Source organism: Sinocyclocheilus grahami, unplaced genomic scaffold (assembly GCF_001515645.1).
Source record: "Sinocyclocheilus grahami isolate Dianchi unplaced genomic scaffold, SAMN03320097.WGS_v1.1 scaffold67.1, whole genome shotgun sequence".
Lineage (NCBI taxonomy): Eukaryota > Metazoa > Chordata > Actinopteri > Cypriniformes > Cyprinidae > Sinocyclocheilus > Sinocyclocheilus grahami.
Window position 1 is genome coordinate 2324087 of NW_015505246.1, and position 13652 is coordinate 2337738.

Consider the following 13652-nt stretch of genomic DNA (forward strand, 5'->3'; position numbering starts at 1 on the left):
TTTGACCTCATGCTGACCTTACAAGCCATAGATGAATTTGAATATATTTCCTTTTGCAGTAACGGCAAATGACGGACAGCTGAGAGCTCTGTGCTCTGTATGTGAATGTACTGTTTGCAAGATATGAAGTAAAAATATAACCTTGCAATTCTGAGAAACAGTTGTGAGATTTAAACTCAGAATTCAGAGTAAAATGTATATCTTGTATTTTAAAAATAAGTCTGAATTGTGAGTTATGTCGCAATTACCTTTTTTATTCCGTAATGAAAAACAAAACAAAAAACAAACAAACAAAACAAATCTAAGAATTCTGAGAAATAAGTCAGAATTGTGAGATTTAAATTGCATATATCTTAGAATCGAGAGACAATGAGTCAGAATTCGGAGCTTATTTCGTTTAGATTTTAACAAGTCTGATTTGTGAGATAAAAAGTCGCAATTGCCTTATTTTTTTAATTTTGTGGTGGAAACAGGCATCCATACATTAGCGTTCTACAGGAGAAGCATAAACAGAAAAAGCAAAAATTTCATGCAAGGGTGCCTGAGGCAAAATCAGTACAACAAACAATTATATTTATACAAAGAAGAAGGGAGAGACAGGGAATGTGATGCATGGAACACCGGTAGTGTGCTTGTTTTAACAAAAAGCACAACAAAAAGGTTTAGAGTGACAGGTATCTCACCTTAAGGGATGAATTCCATTCGTGACATCGATTTTGCAACGTAAACTAAAAACAGGCCAGTGATGGATAAAGAAATCTAACCCTCTTGCAAACATGCCTTTTATTTTATATAAAACTGATACCAATAGTTTGTTTGGGGACCTAAATTGTACATTTCTGGTCAGAATGAATAGAGCAAAGTAACTGATAATCTGTATGCTTGCAAGTCAAATCGTTTTAAGCTTAAACCCTCTTATGGGTGAAACTACAATTGAAACCAATTATAAGCTCCTAGGCATCAGTCTAGTACCAGCAATGGGACTGTAAATTCTGAGGGTGAAAGTTGATGCTTCGGTGGGGCTAAGCTAGCCACTTTGTCCAGGGGGAGACAATGGACCCTGAATGGGTGGAGTGAGACTAAGAGGCCAGATTCAGTGTTAATACGGCCAGAGGGAAAAGGGAATGTGATTGGGAGGTGCAAGGTGAAACCTGGGGAGAATGTGCCAGCGATGAGGTCATGTGTGTGTGAGTGTTTCTGTGCGAGACGCAATGAATAGCCTAGGCTACAATGAGCAACAGGCCAGGAACTCAAAGGCAGCATATGATGTCATGGGAACCTGTGAGTGGCTACTGGATAGAGAGAGAGCAGTGAGATGTTTTGAAAGACTTTGTGTTTATGGCAGTGCATCAACATGGATCAAAGTTGAATAATTTTCAGTACCTGCTTTTTTTTTTGTTTTTGTTTTTTATTAAAGTTAATAAATGTACTAGTTTACATTTTTTGTAATTGTGAAATAGATAAGGATGTAAAAATGGTTTTGATTCAGATGATTCGAATGAATCATTCAGATGATATTGTCAAGTTTAACTGATTTATTGAAAATAACTGATTCAATAACTATTTTTTCACAAATAAAGACTTTTGTTGTTGAATTTAAATATTCAATATTTATTTATTTATGTTACAATTTGTCAGGAATTTTTTTTTTCTGTTTTATTTTTATTTTTTAACTGAGATTAACTTTTAGATATTTTGAAATTTCTGAATTGGCAACAGCATGATATAAACAATCCTCTTATATTCTCATTTCAAATATGTCTCAGTCTTCCACTAACTTTGAAGTATATTTAATAAAAATGCTTTGGAACCTTAAAAAGAAAGGGAAAATCTTAAAAGAAATGAAAATATGTAAACTTGCGGTGACAAGAACGGGGCGAAGAAAGAGACGCTGAGTCGATTCCAGTTCCTCAGATCTTTTAGACAGTGGCACTTGACCTTCTCCAGTACTAAAGGAATATGACAGCCGTGAAGCTGGGGGAAAAAAGCAGAGAGAGACAAAAGCCACACAAAGTGCAGCCTGGCACCAAATAGTTAGCTTGCAATCAACGTCAGTCATCCCTCCTGTAGAGACAGTTTGATTTCTACTTTTCAAATGAGGCGTTTATTTCAAGGCCTGATAATAGGGTGGCGAAATTGAAATTGGCAGCTCGACAATCTACAGATAATAGTGCACTGCACAGGAGATCATGTGAATGGTGCTTTTTTACCCCCTTTTTTGTCCAAGACTTGATAGAGAGAGGAAGAGAGCGAGAGAGGCAGCATTTTGTGTGAGAGTGTGTGTTTGTGTGTGAGAGAGAGAAAGAAAGAGATGCTTAGCAGTCAGGTTACAAAAAGAGAAGTCTAAAAAAAATGAGTCCAAAAAAAAGGTAAAATTAGACAAAAAGCATAGAAATGTTAGAAATGGGGTAGAAGTGCACTGGGTTGGCATGCTTGGAGGGGGTTAGAGCTCTTTAATGTTCCTGGCAGCGACCCAGCGGAGGTCTCAAGGTTATCCTGGCTTTGCAAACTCCCACGGGAAAGGTGGTGGAGTGAGGGGAGTTGGCTGGGCTGGATGGAGGTGGAGGGAATGGGGCGGTTGGGGGGGGACAAAACTATAATCTTCTGCTGGAGCAAAGCTCATGAACCAGGGGGCTGTTATCTAGGGACCTGGCCTTGCTTGAGGTGGAGGTGCAACCGTGACCCTTACACATTTTCAACATCTGCTTCGATACAAGAAGGCCAAGTAGAAGTCATATATGGGAATAACTAATTTATGAAGATTTAATCAATGCAGGACACTAAAATTTAATTCAGTATTTTGTTATTAATGGGGTCCTATTATGCTCTTTTACAAAGTCTCGATTTTGTTTTGGGGGTGTACTAGAACATGCTCTCATGCTTGGTGGTTCGAAAAACACATTATTTTTCACATAATTTACATTATTAAAATACCTTTCTCCCCAGCCTGGCACAAACGGCTCGATTAGTTCCGGCTTTGATGAAGGTCCGCCTTCCGAAAAACAAAATGTGTTGTGATTGCAAACAAAGACGTTTGGGCACGGAGGTGAAAAAAATTGCGTTTCAGGCAGTCGCGCCACGGCTTTAAAATTCAAATACATTATTTTCTATGAGTGTAGGCACACCGGCGGCACCGTTCGGCGTCTGTCCGCGTTACGTCGTGTTATATTTGTAAGAATTGTTCTAGACCTGCGGTTCTCAATTCCAGTCCTCGCGTACCTGCTCTGCATGTTTTGCACATCTCTCTTTGTTAACACACCTGATTCAGATCATTTCGTTAGAAGTGAGCTCCGTGCATGAACTGTGTTCCGATTGACATGCTCCCTACACAGTGTCCATTGCTCCCTACTCCCTGAGCAGGGGAAATCCGTTGAAGTTTACTTCACTTTGGAATATTCATTTACAGATTTGCGCTGCCTGCAGCATCTTCACACACAGACGAAACTTACTAGAGAAACATGAAGTGGGACATAATATACCTCTGTAAATAAATACAATTTAAATTCACGTCTCGCACACTTAAATGCCCTTTGTATGGAACATATACGCTCCCTTAAACCATTCGAATTTCTGTAGGCGGGAATTATTTGTAATGAAATTCTAATGAGCCGCTTTGTGATATCACAAAGCCCGGAAACCAAACACTGTAGTCCAAACGAGCCGTTTGCTGTAGTTCTTGAAAAGGGATTTAAAAAAAAAACTAAATATCTCCCTTTGGAGCGGACTTTGAGATTTGTAACTTTCTAGATCTTTTTTATGCCCAAACATACACACTACACACTGACTAAAATTAAAAAAGTGAAAAAGCATAATAGGACCCCTTTAAAGTAAAAACCAAATGACACTGGTGGTACACTGTGCAAGCAAAGACTAAACAATAACTTCAAAAATCTGTTTTTAGTTAATGTATATTTTGGGGTCTTTTTAAAGTCATATCCAGTTATATTCTTCTAAAAGTGTAAAATTTAATAGATTTACTCCTAAAGGTTTACATGTTGAGATACTAGCAGCAATCTCCTTTTATTACTTAAAGTGCAAAATGAAGTGTTCAGTGCATTTCAAAACTCAAATGTTTCAGTCACACATTACCTTCCTCAGTGTGCTGGCATCCTATTGAAACATTTCATTTTTATATACGTTTTTGGTCACACTTTATTTTAAGGTCCAATTCTCGCTATTAACAAACCATTAACTATAACTTTTGCCTCAATAAACTCCTAATTTGCTGCTTATTGATAGTTAGTAAGGTAGTTGTTAAGTTTAGGTATTGGGTAGGATTAGGGATGTAGAATATGGTCATACAGAAAATGTGCTTATAAGAACGAATCAACAGCCAATATGTTAATAAGAGCATTGCTAATAAGCAACTAGTAATGGTGAGAATTGGTCCCTATATTAAAGTATTACCACGTTTTCTCACATGGCAAACTTTTGGATAAGTAATGAAAAGTGTGAGTATTAAGTTTTACTCATTTGGAAGAATTTAACTGTAACTTGCAATCATGTCACTTACGGAAGGTCCTCAATTTCTCTTTTCTTTTTTTCCTCCTCCATTTTCACATTTAGAACTGAAAAATTTCATCAAATGAACATTTGTCAAAACATTGACAAATAAATGTCATGTTATAGGCCTATAGAAACGTGAACAAATAATAGAGCAGCAAGATACAACTGAGAATATGTAAATTGAGAGGTGAAGGAAAAGGTAAGTTAAATGATTTCTGCTGTTTATTTACACTCATATTATGTGTTTCATTACAATCACTTATTTACCCACCGCCTGTTAAAGATAATTATGCAAGACAACTAAAGTGGGCCTTTGCTCTCAACAGTTTATCTACTGTAAACAATAGGACTCCCTAAAGAGGAAACAGGACGGTTTATTCACCTTTAATTAAAATGCAGCAAGATCAAGATCCTTCTCGTAAACAAAAACCTATTGCTTGGCAATTGTGTGTAGAATATTTCTTTATCATCAGGGTTCGGTAGATACCATCAACAGTGAGAGAAAGACAGCTATCTTATCTTAAACTTGAAAAGAATGTTTTCAATGTTTGCGGTCTGAGAAAGTCTCAATTGAAAGACTAAATTAAGTTAAACGACATGCACACCGAATGTTACATGATGCGTTAATGTACAATCAAGAGTTCCATGTGTTTATTTGAGCTGGGAGGTGTATTGTCTCTATTGGAAGGCTTGTCATTAGCAATAGCGCCCAAGGCTGGTTAATTCACTCACCACCCAAACCAGTTGAGCCTGGCAGCCAGATACTCATGCTCACGTAGTGACCCATGACCCAGTCTCTACTGCCTCCTCCACACAGCCCCTGGTACGCCGCTCCATGGGAGAGAGAACTTGGCTAAGCTTTACTAAAGATCCCCCCTAAGGCACATGCTTCTCCCCTGCCACAGAAGAAGCAGCAGCAGCAGCAGGAGCCGAAGCGAGCCCGGAAAGGCTTGAATCACCACTGTGCTAGGCATCTGTTTGAAAAGCTCCCCAGCCCTGGCCAAGTACAACAGAGCACTAATGTCTGCGAGGCTGGTGGTGACCCCGAGTGATCTGTGTGTGTGTGTGTGTGTGTGCTTGAAGGTGTGTTTTGTTCTCGGGGAATTTACATGTAGGTGTGTGCATGTATGCGTATGCATGTGCGTGAAGAGTGCTGTGAAATGAATCGACGCATTATCACGCCCCTGCCTCTGATCCCCTCAGGCCCTGGAGGCTGTGCTGTTCAGAGCCTTGCTGCTGTGTGTGAGTATGTGGCGCCTATGTTCCAGCACTCGCTCTGGCTGCTGCGTCTGCTCCGTGGGAAGACTGCTGGAGGGTCTCCAAAGCAACTCTCACTCCCCTCTCTCATCTCTCCCACCTCTTATTTCGCTTCCTTTCTCCCTGTCTCTCTGTACTTGAAGGGTCTTGGTGCTGAAAGAAACTTCGGCACCCTCTCACATTTTTTACTTTAGCAAGTGGTTGTCTTCTTATCTCTTGGTTACAGGCTATATTAATCATTCTCGATAAACAGAATACACAGAAATACACAAGTGAATATACAAATGCACTGTGCAACAAACTAGTACTTAAACAACGGAGGCAACTGTTTGCATGGCTTTTTTGGTTGAATTAATTTACTTGATAATAATACTGAACTTAAAATGTCACATCGTCATGGCTTTAAATCGGTCATCACTGTAAAAAAACTTAAAGGAATAGTACTTATGTCATCATGTTGTTCCAAACCTGTATTACTTTATTTCTTCTGTGGAACACAAAAGAAGATATTTTGAAAAATGTTTCAGTGATTTTTTATGTATACAAGGAAAGTCAATGGGGTCCAATGTCGTTTTAATGGACAAAAACAATCTTCAAAATACCTTCTTTTGTGTTCCGCAGAAGAAAGAAAGTGAGAGACCTTAGTCAGTGTAGCACCATATTTCATTTTTGACATGAATGAAAACGAGCCTGTGAGGCATATGTACAGTGGATTCAATGGATTGTACTGTTATTTTAAAAACATACTGATTGTTTAGCTGACTAAATGTCTTTCCGGAAAAAAAATGTCAGTAGACAAAAACTCCATAAAACTGTTTTGGAAGTTGTTAGCTGTGAAAATTGCGTGATCTAGGACCTTTATACAGTGTGTGCCATTGTAAAGATTGTAAGTCAATCTCCCATAGCCTCGTTTTTATCCGTGTCAGTTCAATATGGCATCTGGTCTATAGGTTTAGAACGACAATCGAGTGAGTAAATAATTAAGTAAAAAGATTTTTTTCAGCTGTAGCATCTTAAAAAGATTTCCATTCAGTTACGTTTAAATTGTACAACATTACAATTTAGGTAGCATTTCAATCTAAGTAAACTAACAACTACATTTTTACAGTTTTTTTTAGCATTGTTTAACTGATCTAAGAACATTTTCCACAGATAAAGACATTAGTATAATATGGATATCTGCCATTGCCATATTCTGCATTTCAGTAAGCCATCAAATGTGACTGACAGCTCCTTGAGTGAGGCTGACACCCTCACTGCCGGCTGTCCGACCTCTTCAAGAGATCCCTATGAGCCGTCAACAACAACTTTCCTTTGGCAGCTGGCATTCATCAGTGGCTTACACATTAACTTTACACGGGCTCTGTGATTGCAGCTCAGCTTGTTTGGGAGCATGCGATCTCCCACTTTCTCACGTACTTTAGTCCTGATTACATTATTGCTGTGTGTGGACAGCCATGGTTGAGAGACCTTGATAAAGATATGATTCTGACAGAGAGAGAGGAGAGGGGTGGAAAGAGGGAAGTGTGTGTGTGTACGTGAGTGAGCAAGATAGAGAGAGAGAAGCAGTGACAAAGACTTTGCTAAGGCATGAAAGTATTGCTTTAACTATACTTATGTCAATAAAAGTGCCAATAAAACAGAGTTATACAACATAATATGGACTTTTTACACAGCCATAATTAACTTAATTGCAGAGACGTATGCTCTTCTTCATTGCTGCAATTCAGTATTTCAGCGATTCATACACACTGTAACAATGAGCCTATTTTTTCATATAGACACAATAACGACGTGATCTCACAAAAGGTAACACTACAGAAAAACACACATGGGACTGGCAGCGTCCAGGTGCTCAGGGGGTGGTAAAGGGAGGGACAACGCAACCTGCCCGTAATTCAATGCAGCCTCTAGATCCCTTGTGCAACACGAGCATGAGAAAGTTACTCATGCGGAGACTAAAGGTTTCTGAATCTACCGGTCTTTGTCTACTTGACATCAATACATTTGTTTTGTGAGTCCTTTACAAGTGTGAGAAAGAGCGATGAATCTGTTTCGCAGTGTAAACAAATGCGACATTGAGTACTTTGAGTAGTTATTATTTATTAAAAATGTGCAGGGTTGGAAAAATTATTTTCTTGCTTTATTGTAACAAATTTGGTCTGCAACTCAGTGTTTTGTGTCTCAAACTTTGATATAATATTCCCATATTTATCTGCTTCAAATTGACGTTTAGAAATCTGTACTTAACCCTAAACTGTGTAAATAAGTGTGAAGCACAAAGAGCGATGTCTGTTCCAATCGACCCCCACTTTTGGGGTGGGTTGTAACACTAATTTACTTGTTCAAAATGATTGTTATGCCACCCCTCCATCACCTCCCCATTTCATAAGCATTTTAATTCAAAAGCATATGCAAATTAGAAACATTTTACTTCATAACAGCTACTAAAATAGAAGACATGCCTGGTCAGCCATGATATTTCTAGCAGTTTTTTTTTAAACATGCAGATGAAATGCATATAACATTAAACAAGAGAATATTCTCTTTCAGTTTCCAAATGTAACAGTCATTAACATTAATTGGTTAAACTGATTGAACTTCAACAGCTGTCTCTCCTACAAAAAACACATACAATGCACAATACAATGTTCATTATTGTAAAGCAAAAGTGATAAGAGTAATGAACAAACTGTAATTGTCTTGTGGATCTGATTGCAATTATATGTGTATTATTTATTTATTACCATAGTAATTAACTAATATCAACATCAGTAAGAATTTTATAGCAGAAACTGAGTAGATGTGATTAGAAACACATACAACAATGCAGACTGTTCAGCAGCATGCCACTATGATATATCATACTCATGAACTGCAGGCGAACCCCCCCCCCCCCCCCCCCCCCCCAAAAAAATCCCGCCGCTTGCGCGCCACGTGTCGCGGGGTCTGCAGCAGCTGGAGACTCTCACCCCTGTAAATGTGCATATCAGAAGGCTGCCAACCCACACCACACACTCCAAGCACAGTCTTTACTCTCACTGGATCATGATAGACCACTAACTGACAAGTCTTTTTGTTTATGATGGATAGCAACGTGTGCAATGTGTTGAAACTTTCGACAATATACATTTCCGCCTGGCGCAAAATGTTCTTGGACTTTGTTATTTGCGTTTTCATTGCATACATAAAGACGTGGCAAAGTACAGGCAGAAAAGCATGAATGAATTCAGTGTTTTGTGGCGTTTGTTTGCGAACTCATCCGAGGATCATAAAGCCATGACCTAAATTAGAGCCGCTTCTGTCAGAGTCAAGGACGCTATCCGTGCAGTGCGCGCTTTCGGTCTGAAATATCTTCACACTGGCTCGCATTCCGATAAGCCCGATCGAGCTCTCAGTGGGCGTGGTTTTCCCAGGCTTTTAGAACAGCAGCTGCTATTTACCTTCCCTCTAATGTAAACCACCACCGCCACCCCTAGCCCGCCAGCCAAACCTCAACCACCGAGGTAATAAAACATCCTGGCACGTGCTCCACATTCACAATAGAGCTCGTGAGCCGACAGATGTCAAAATGCCAACAGCAGCGACGCGCTTAAAGAAATAGCTACACCGCTGCCTTGTCAAATGCACTACAAAGTCAAATGTTTAAAACACCAAAATGTAAAGCCTAGATTGAATTGCTTTAGACTGCATTGATAATTATGCAAATATTTTAACCACTTTAAATCGAACGAGAACAATTATAATGAGAAGTTGAACTGATTTCCTACAGTGTAACTTTGCAGAGGAAGTAAAACATTCCCTTTTTTCAGATCGTCTAAAACTAAGACCACTTAAAATGTTACATACACATTCCGGTCTTCACAACAGGCAGTTTATTTCGGTTGTAGTAAAAGGCAAACTCACATGCATTTCATTTGACCTTTTTGACATTAATATTGCAATAGTACACTTTTCTTCACGTCTTAAACTTTCTATAATGAGCAGGGCGTATGTCAAGTCAAGTCAAGTCACATTTACTTAAATAGCGCTTTTAACAATACAGATTGGGTCAAAGCAGCTGTACAGCATTAATTAGGAAAACAGTGTGTCAATAATGCAAAGTAAACACTCATTTTTCATTTAAGGCAGTTCATCATTGAATTCAGTACCTATGTATATTTTTAGTTTTCTTACTTAGTTTCAATGGATCTATATGTGTATTGAATTATAATTACAAAGTTTGCTGTTTCTTTGCGGAGACTGGCTCTTAAGTGTTAACACGTAAACTGAATGATTGAAGGCAGTCTCGGTTGTGCCCTAAACCCGGCCGCGCGCCATTGGCCACCCGCTCAAACGCTAAACAACCAATGGAGGGGCGCCGACCACGAGCCATCCTCCCCTCGGGCCGCGTGTCCCTCACGCTGATTGGTAGAAAGTTACTGTGGGAAAGAAAGATGACAGTGAAACATCTCAGAAACATGCAGCGGGCACAAATGACCGGTAAGTCGGCAGTCTACTGAACGATCAGAAAACAAGTAGCTTTATGAGAACTTCCATGCAGGAACTCGGCTTTCTGCACTCGTTTTAAATGCTGCGAGATATTTTTTTTTCCTCTACTGAATTCAACTAGATTGAAAGCAGTTTTATGAATGACTCAAAACAGTTTCATGTTCATCTACTCCAAATGATCTGACCGAATGTCTTACCTCATCCTCCCAACAGCTGCCCTGAACACGGACCCCACCGTTCTTGGGAAATACAGAGCTGGATTCAGTGAATGCATGAACGAGGTGACCCGGTTTCTGTCCACCTGTGAAGGGGTTAACACCGAGGTCAGGACCCGGCTGCTGGGTCACCTAGCAGGCTGCATGACACAGATCAACGCCATGAATTATCCAACACAGCACCAGATACCTGCCGGGCCTCCTCATCCATCCTTCAGTCAGCCAATGGTTCAGCAAGCCAACGTTGTGCCTCTTAGCGGAGTCCCCTGCAAAAGCGGATCTTCCTCCAACTTGACTTCTGACGCAACAAAAGTATACGGAGGTTTCCAGCTTGTGCCGGCAACGGACGGACAGTTCGCCTTTTTGATTCCCAACGCTGCCTTTGCTCCAAACGGTCCCGTTATTCCAGTGTATGCCAACAGTTCCAGCACACCGGTGCCGGTGGCCGTGTCTCCGGGAGCACCGTCCGTCACGTCAGATTCCGTTTGGCGGCCTTGGTAGACTAGGCCTATAGCCTACCTATGGAAAGCAAAAAGAAAAACTCTTAAAGACTCTTAAAAGACAAATGACACTTGTTTTCTTTGTTCAGCGTTACTTTTTGTATGAAAATGTGTTTTAAGAGACGATGCACTATATTTGTATAGATCAAAAGGGAGAGAAGTTCATATTGAAATAAGTTTTGTATTGTTGAATTCCGTTCAATGCATTTTTTATATTTGCGGTATCTTTTCCACGTTGTGATGCCAAAGATATGTCGAATGCGCTTTCAAGTTTCTTCTTTTTGGAAGATAAATAAAAGACATCTTAAAAATGAAAGTTTTGCCTCCGTGTTTAGTTTTATTCTTTTTCCACAGTTCGTGAACCTTTTCTTATTCTTACCTTAAAACAAGCAACATCTCGGGCCATATCGCTTGCACATTTAGACTAAATATGCTGCAGTCTTCAAAGAAGCGAAGTGTTTCTCTTAATCATTGAATATCACAAACTCAGGAAAACTTGTGTAAAATTACACTGGCGGAACACATTATACGGCCTCCAGTGTAGTATGGTGTAGTGTAGTATTACAATCCACAATTCAATACAATCCAGTTATTTTTATTTATTTTTCTCTTATCACTTAAGAGCATTTTTTTTTATAACGCTAGAACTAATTAAATGAATATTCTCATAAAAACCGCCTGCCTGCCAGCAAGCGCTGACGCACAGGGCCCGTCTGAGGGGGGTAGAGCGGAGATGATTGGGGCAGTATGTGGGTAGTTAGACAGCAGAGGCATACGTGAAGACGAGGACAGGGGACGGGAAGGAGGATGGAATAATGGAAGCCACGACAAGAAGAACACGTTCTCTAAATATAGTTACAGAGTTTATACATGTGCTAAGTGTTTTTATCTGTATGGGGGATATCATTCAGAGGGAAGCAGAAGCTGGAGAGTCGATTACAACTAGCTGCAAATGCAGATAAACAAATGCATTATTCATTATAATATTCACTTCGATTTACCCTTGAATATATTACCTTGTGATGATCACTGTGCCAAAAAAGTGTCTGTTTAATTACTATGGGTTGTTTCACTTTTATATAAACATAAAGCGTAACTTGGTTTGAGATTGAGAGCCTCTAAACAACTTTTTCAAGTTCTCAGACAGGAGCAGCAATGGTCAAGGGCTTTCATTCTGACAGGAGCAAATAAGGATTAATGTGAATGACCAATGAGTAATCAAAGCGACACTTTTGGCACAGGAGATGAAGGAGATGGCAAAAGCTCTGCAGTATTTAAAGTTAAAGGAAAACAAATACATAAACACTATATAGATGCATGGAAATTCTTACAAAAGAAAAAAGGAATATATTTATTTTGCCTATATGGCAAAAAAGGGGATCATTTTAAAATGTACAGCTTAAGACAATCCACTTAGTATTGAAATGTTTTGGCTTAATGTGGCTTGTTATTATGTATAACAAGCTAATACAAATATATTTAAAGGGGTCATATGATGCGATTTCAAGTTTTCAAAAAGATAGAATTTCTCAAATTTGCTATGACAATCTGGCGCTTCTGAATCAGCTACTGTAAGTATGTTTTGTTATTAGTTTAAGTATTTGCTATTGACTGTTGAAATGCGGAGTTTTGCACAGCGCAGAGTAACGCGTCATGTGTGTGTGTGTGTGTGTGTGTGAGGGGAACAGGGTCACCTCACAGGAGAGTGAACTGCCTGTCAGAAATCATAGCACGTCAGCTGTCTTTACTGCGGCTTGTGTACTGCATCATCACTGTGTCTGTCACTCGACTCTGTTGCCCTTTCGGGCTTGAACTGATGGTAAAACTAACAACATTATTAACTGTCTTGATATTTACTATGAAAGCCGACGCTCGCGATTATGGTAAGGGGCGTTACATTTCCGACGCATGCTTGTGGTGTTCGGCCAATCACAATGCACTGGGTCAGCTGGCCAATCAGAGCAGACTGCGCTTGTCAAAGGAGGGGGCTTTGTTGAAAACGACGTGTTTGAGAGAGGCGGGGCATAGAGGACCTACAATAACGTACAGTACTTGAAAAATAATGTGTTTTTTGAACATTAAAACATGTCAACATATTCTGTTACACCAAATACACAAAATAATGATCTTTAAAATAGCATCATATGGCCCCTTTAATATCTAATATATGCTGCTGTTCAAACGTTTGGGGTTGCTAAGATTTTTTAACGTTTTTGAAAAAAGTCTCAACAATGCTGCAGTAATAGTAAATACAGTAATATAGTGAAAATTGTTACAATTTAAAATTCTATTATAATTTTACAGTATTTTATTGTAAATATTTCACAATGGAATTTATTCCTGTTATAGCAAATCTGAATTTTCAGTCCTTCATAAATCATTGTAATATGCTGATTTGGTTTTTAAAATCATTTCTTATTACTATATGTTGAAAACAATTGTGGTGTTTCATATTTTTGTGGAAACATTGATACACTTATGATCTATTTCATGTGTCCTTCGTTAATAAAAGTATTAATTTCCCTTAAAAGAAAATTAAAATATAAATAAACAAACAAACAAACTTACTGACCCCAAACTTTTAAATGGCAGTGTATATATATATATATATATATATATATATATATATATATATATATATATATTTAGCTATGTGTTTATATTTTTAAGCTACCAAGCTACC

At 38.9% G+C, this 13652-nt stretch overlaps 1 protein-coding gene across 1 annotated transcript; it reads left to right on the forward strand.

The window, feature by feature from the left end:
* The first annotated feature begins 10199 nt into the window (after positions 1 to 10199).
* LOC107585213 (transcription factor HES-1-like) lies at positions 10200 to 11266 on the forward strand. The gene is made up of 2 exons (XM_016272122.1): positions 10200 to 10245; positions 10468 to 11266. The coding sequence occupies exons 1-2, from the start codon at positions 10200 to 10202 to the stop codon at positions 10968 to 10970; spliced, it is 549 nt and encodes a 182-aa protein (XP_016127608.1). The 3' UTR covers positions 10971 to 11266.
* The last annotated feature ends 2386 nt before the right edge of the window (positions 11267 to 13652 follow it).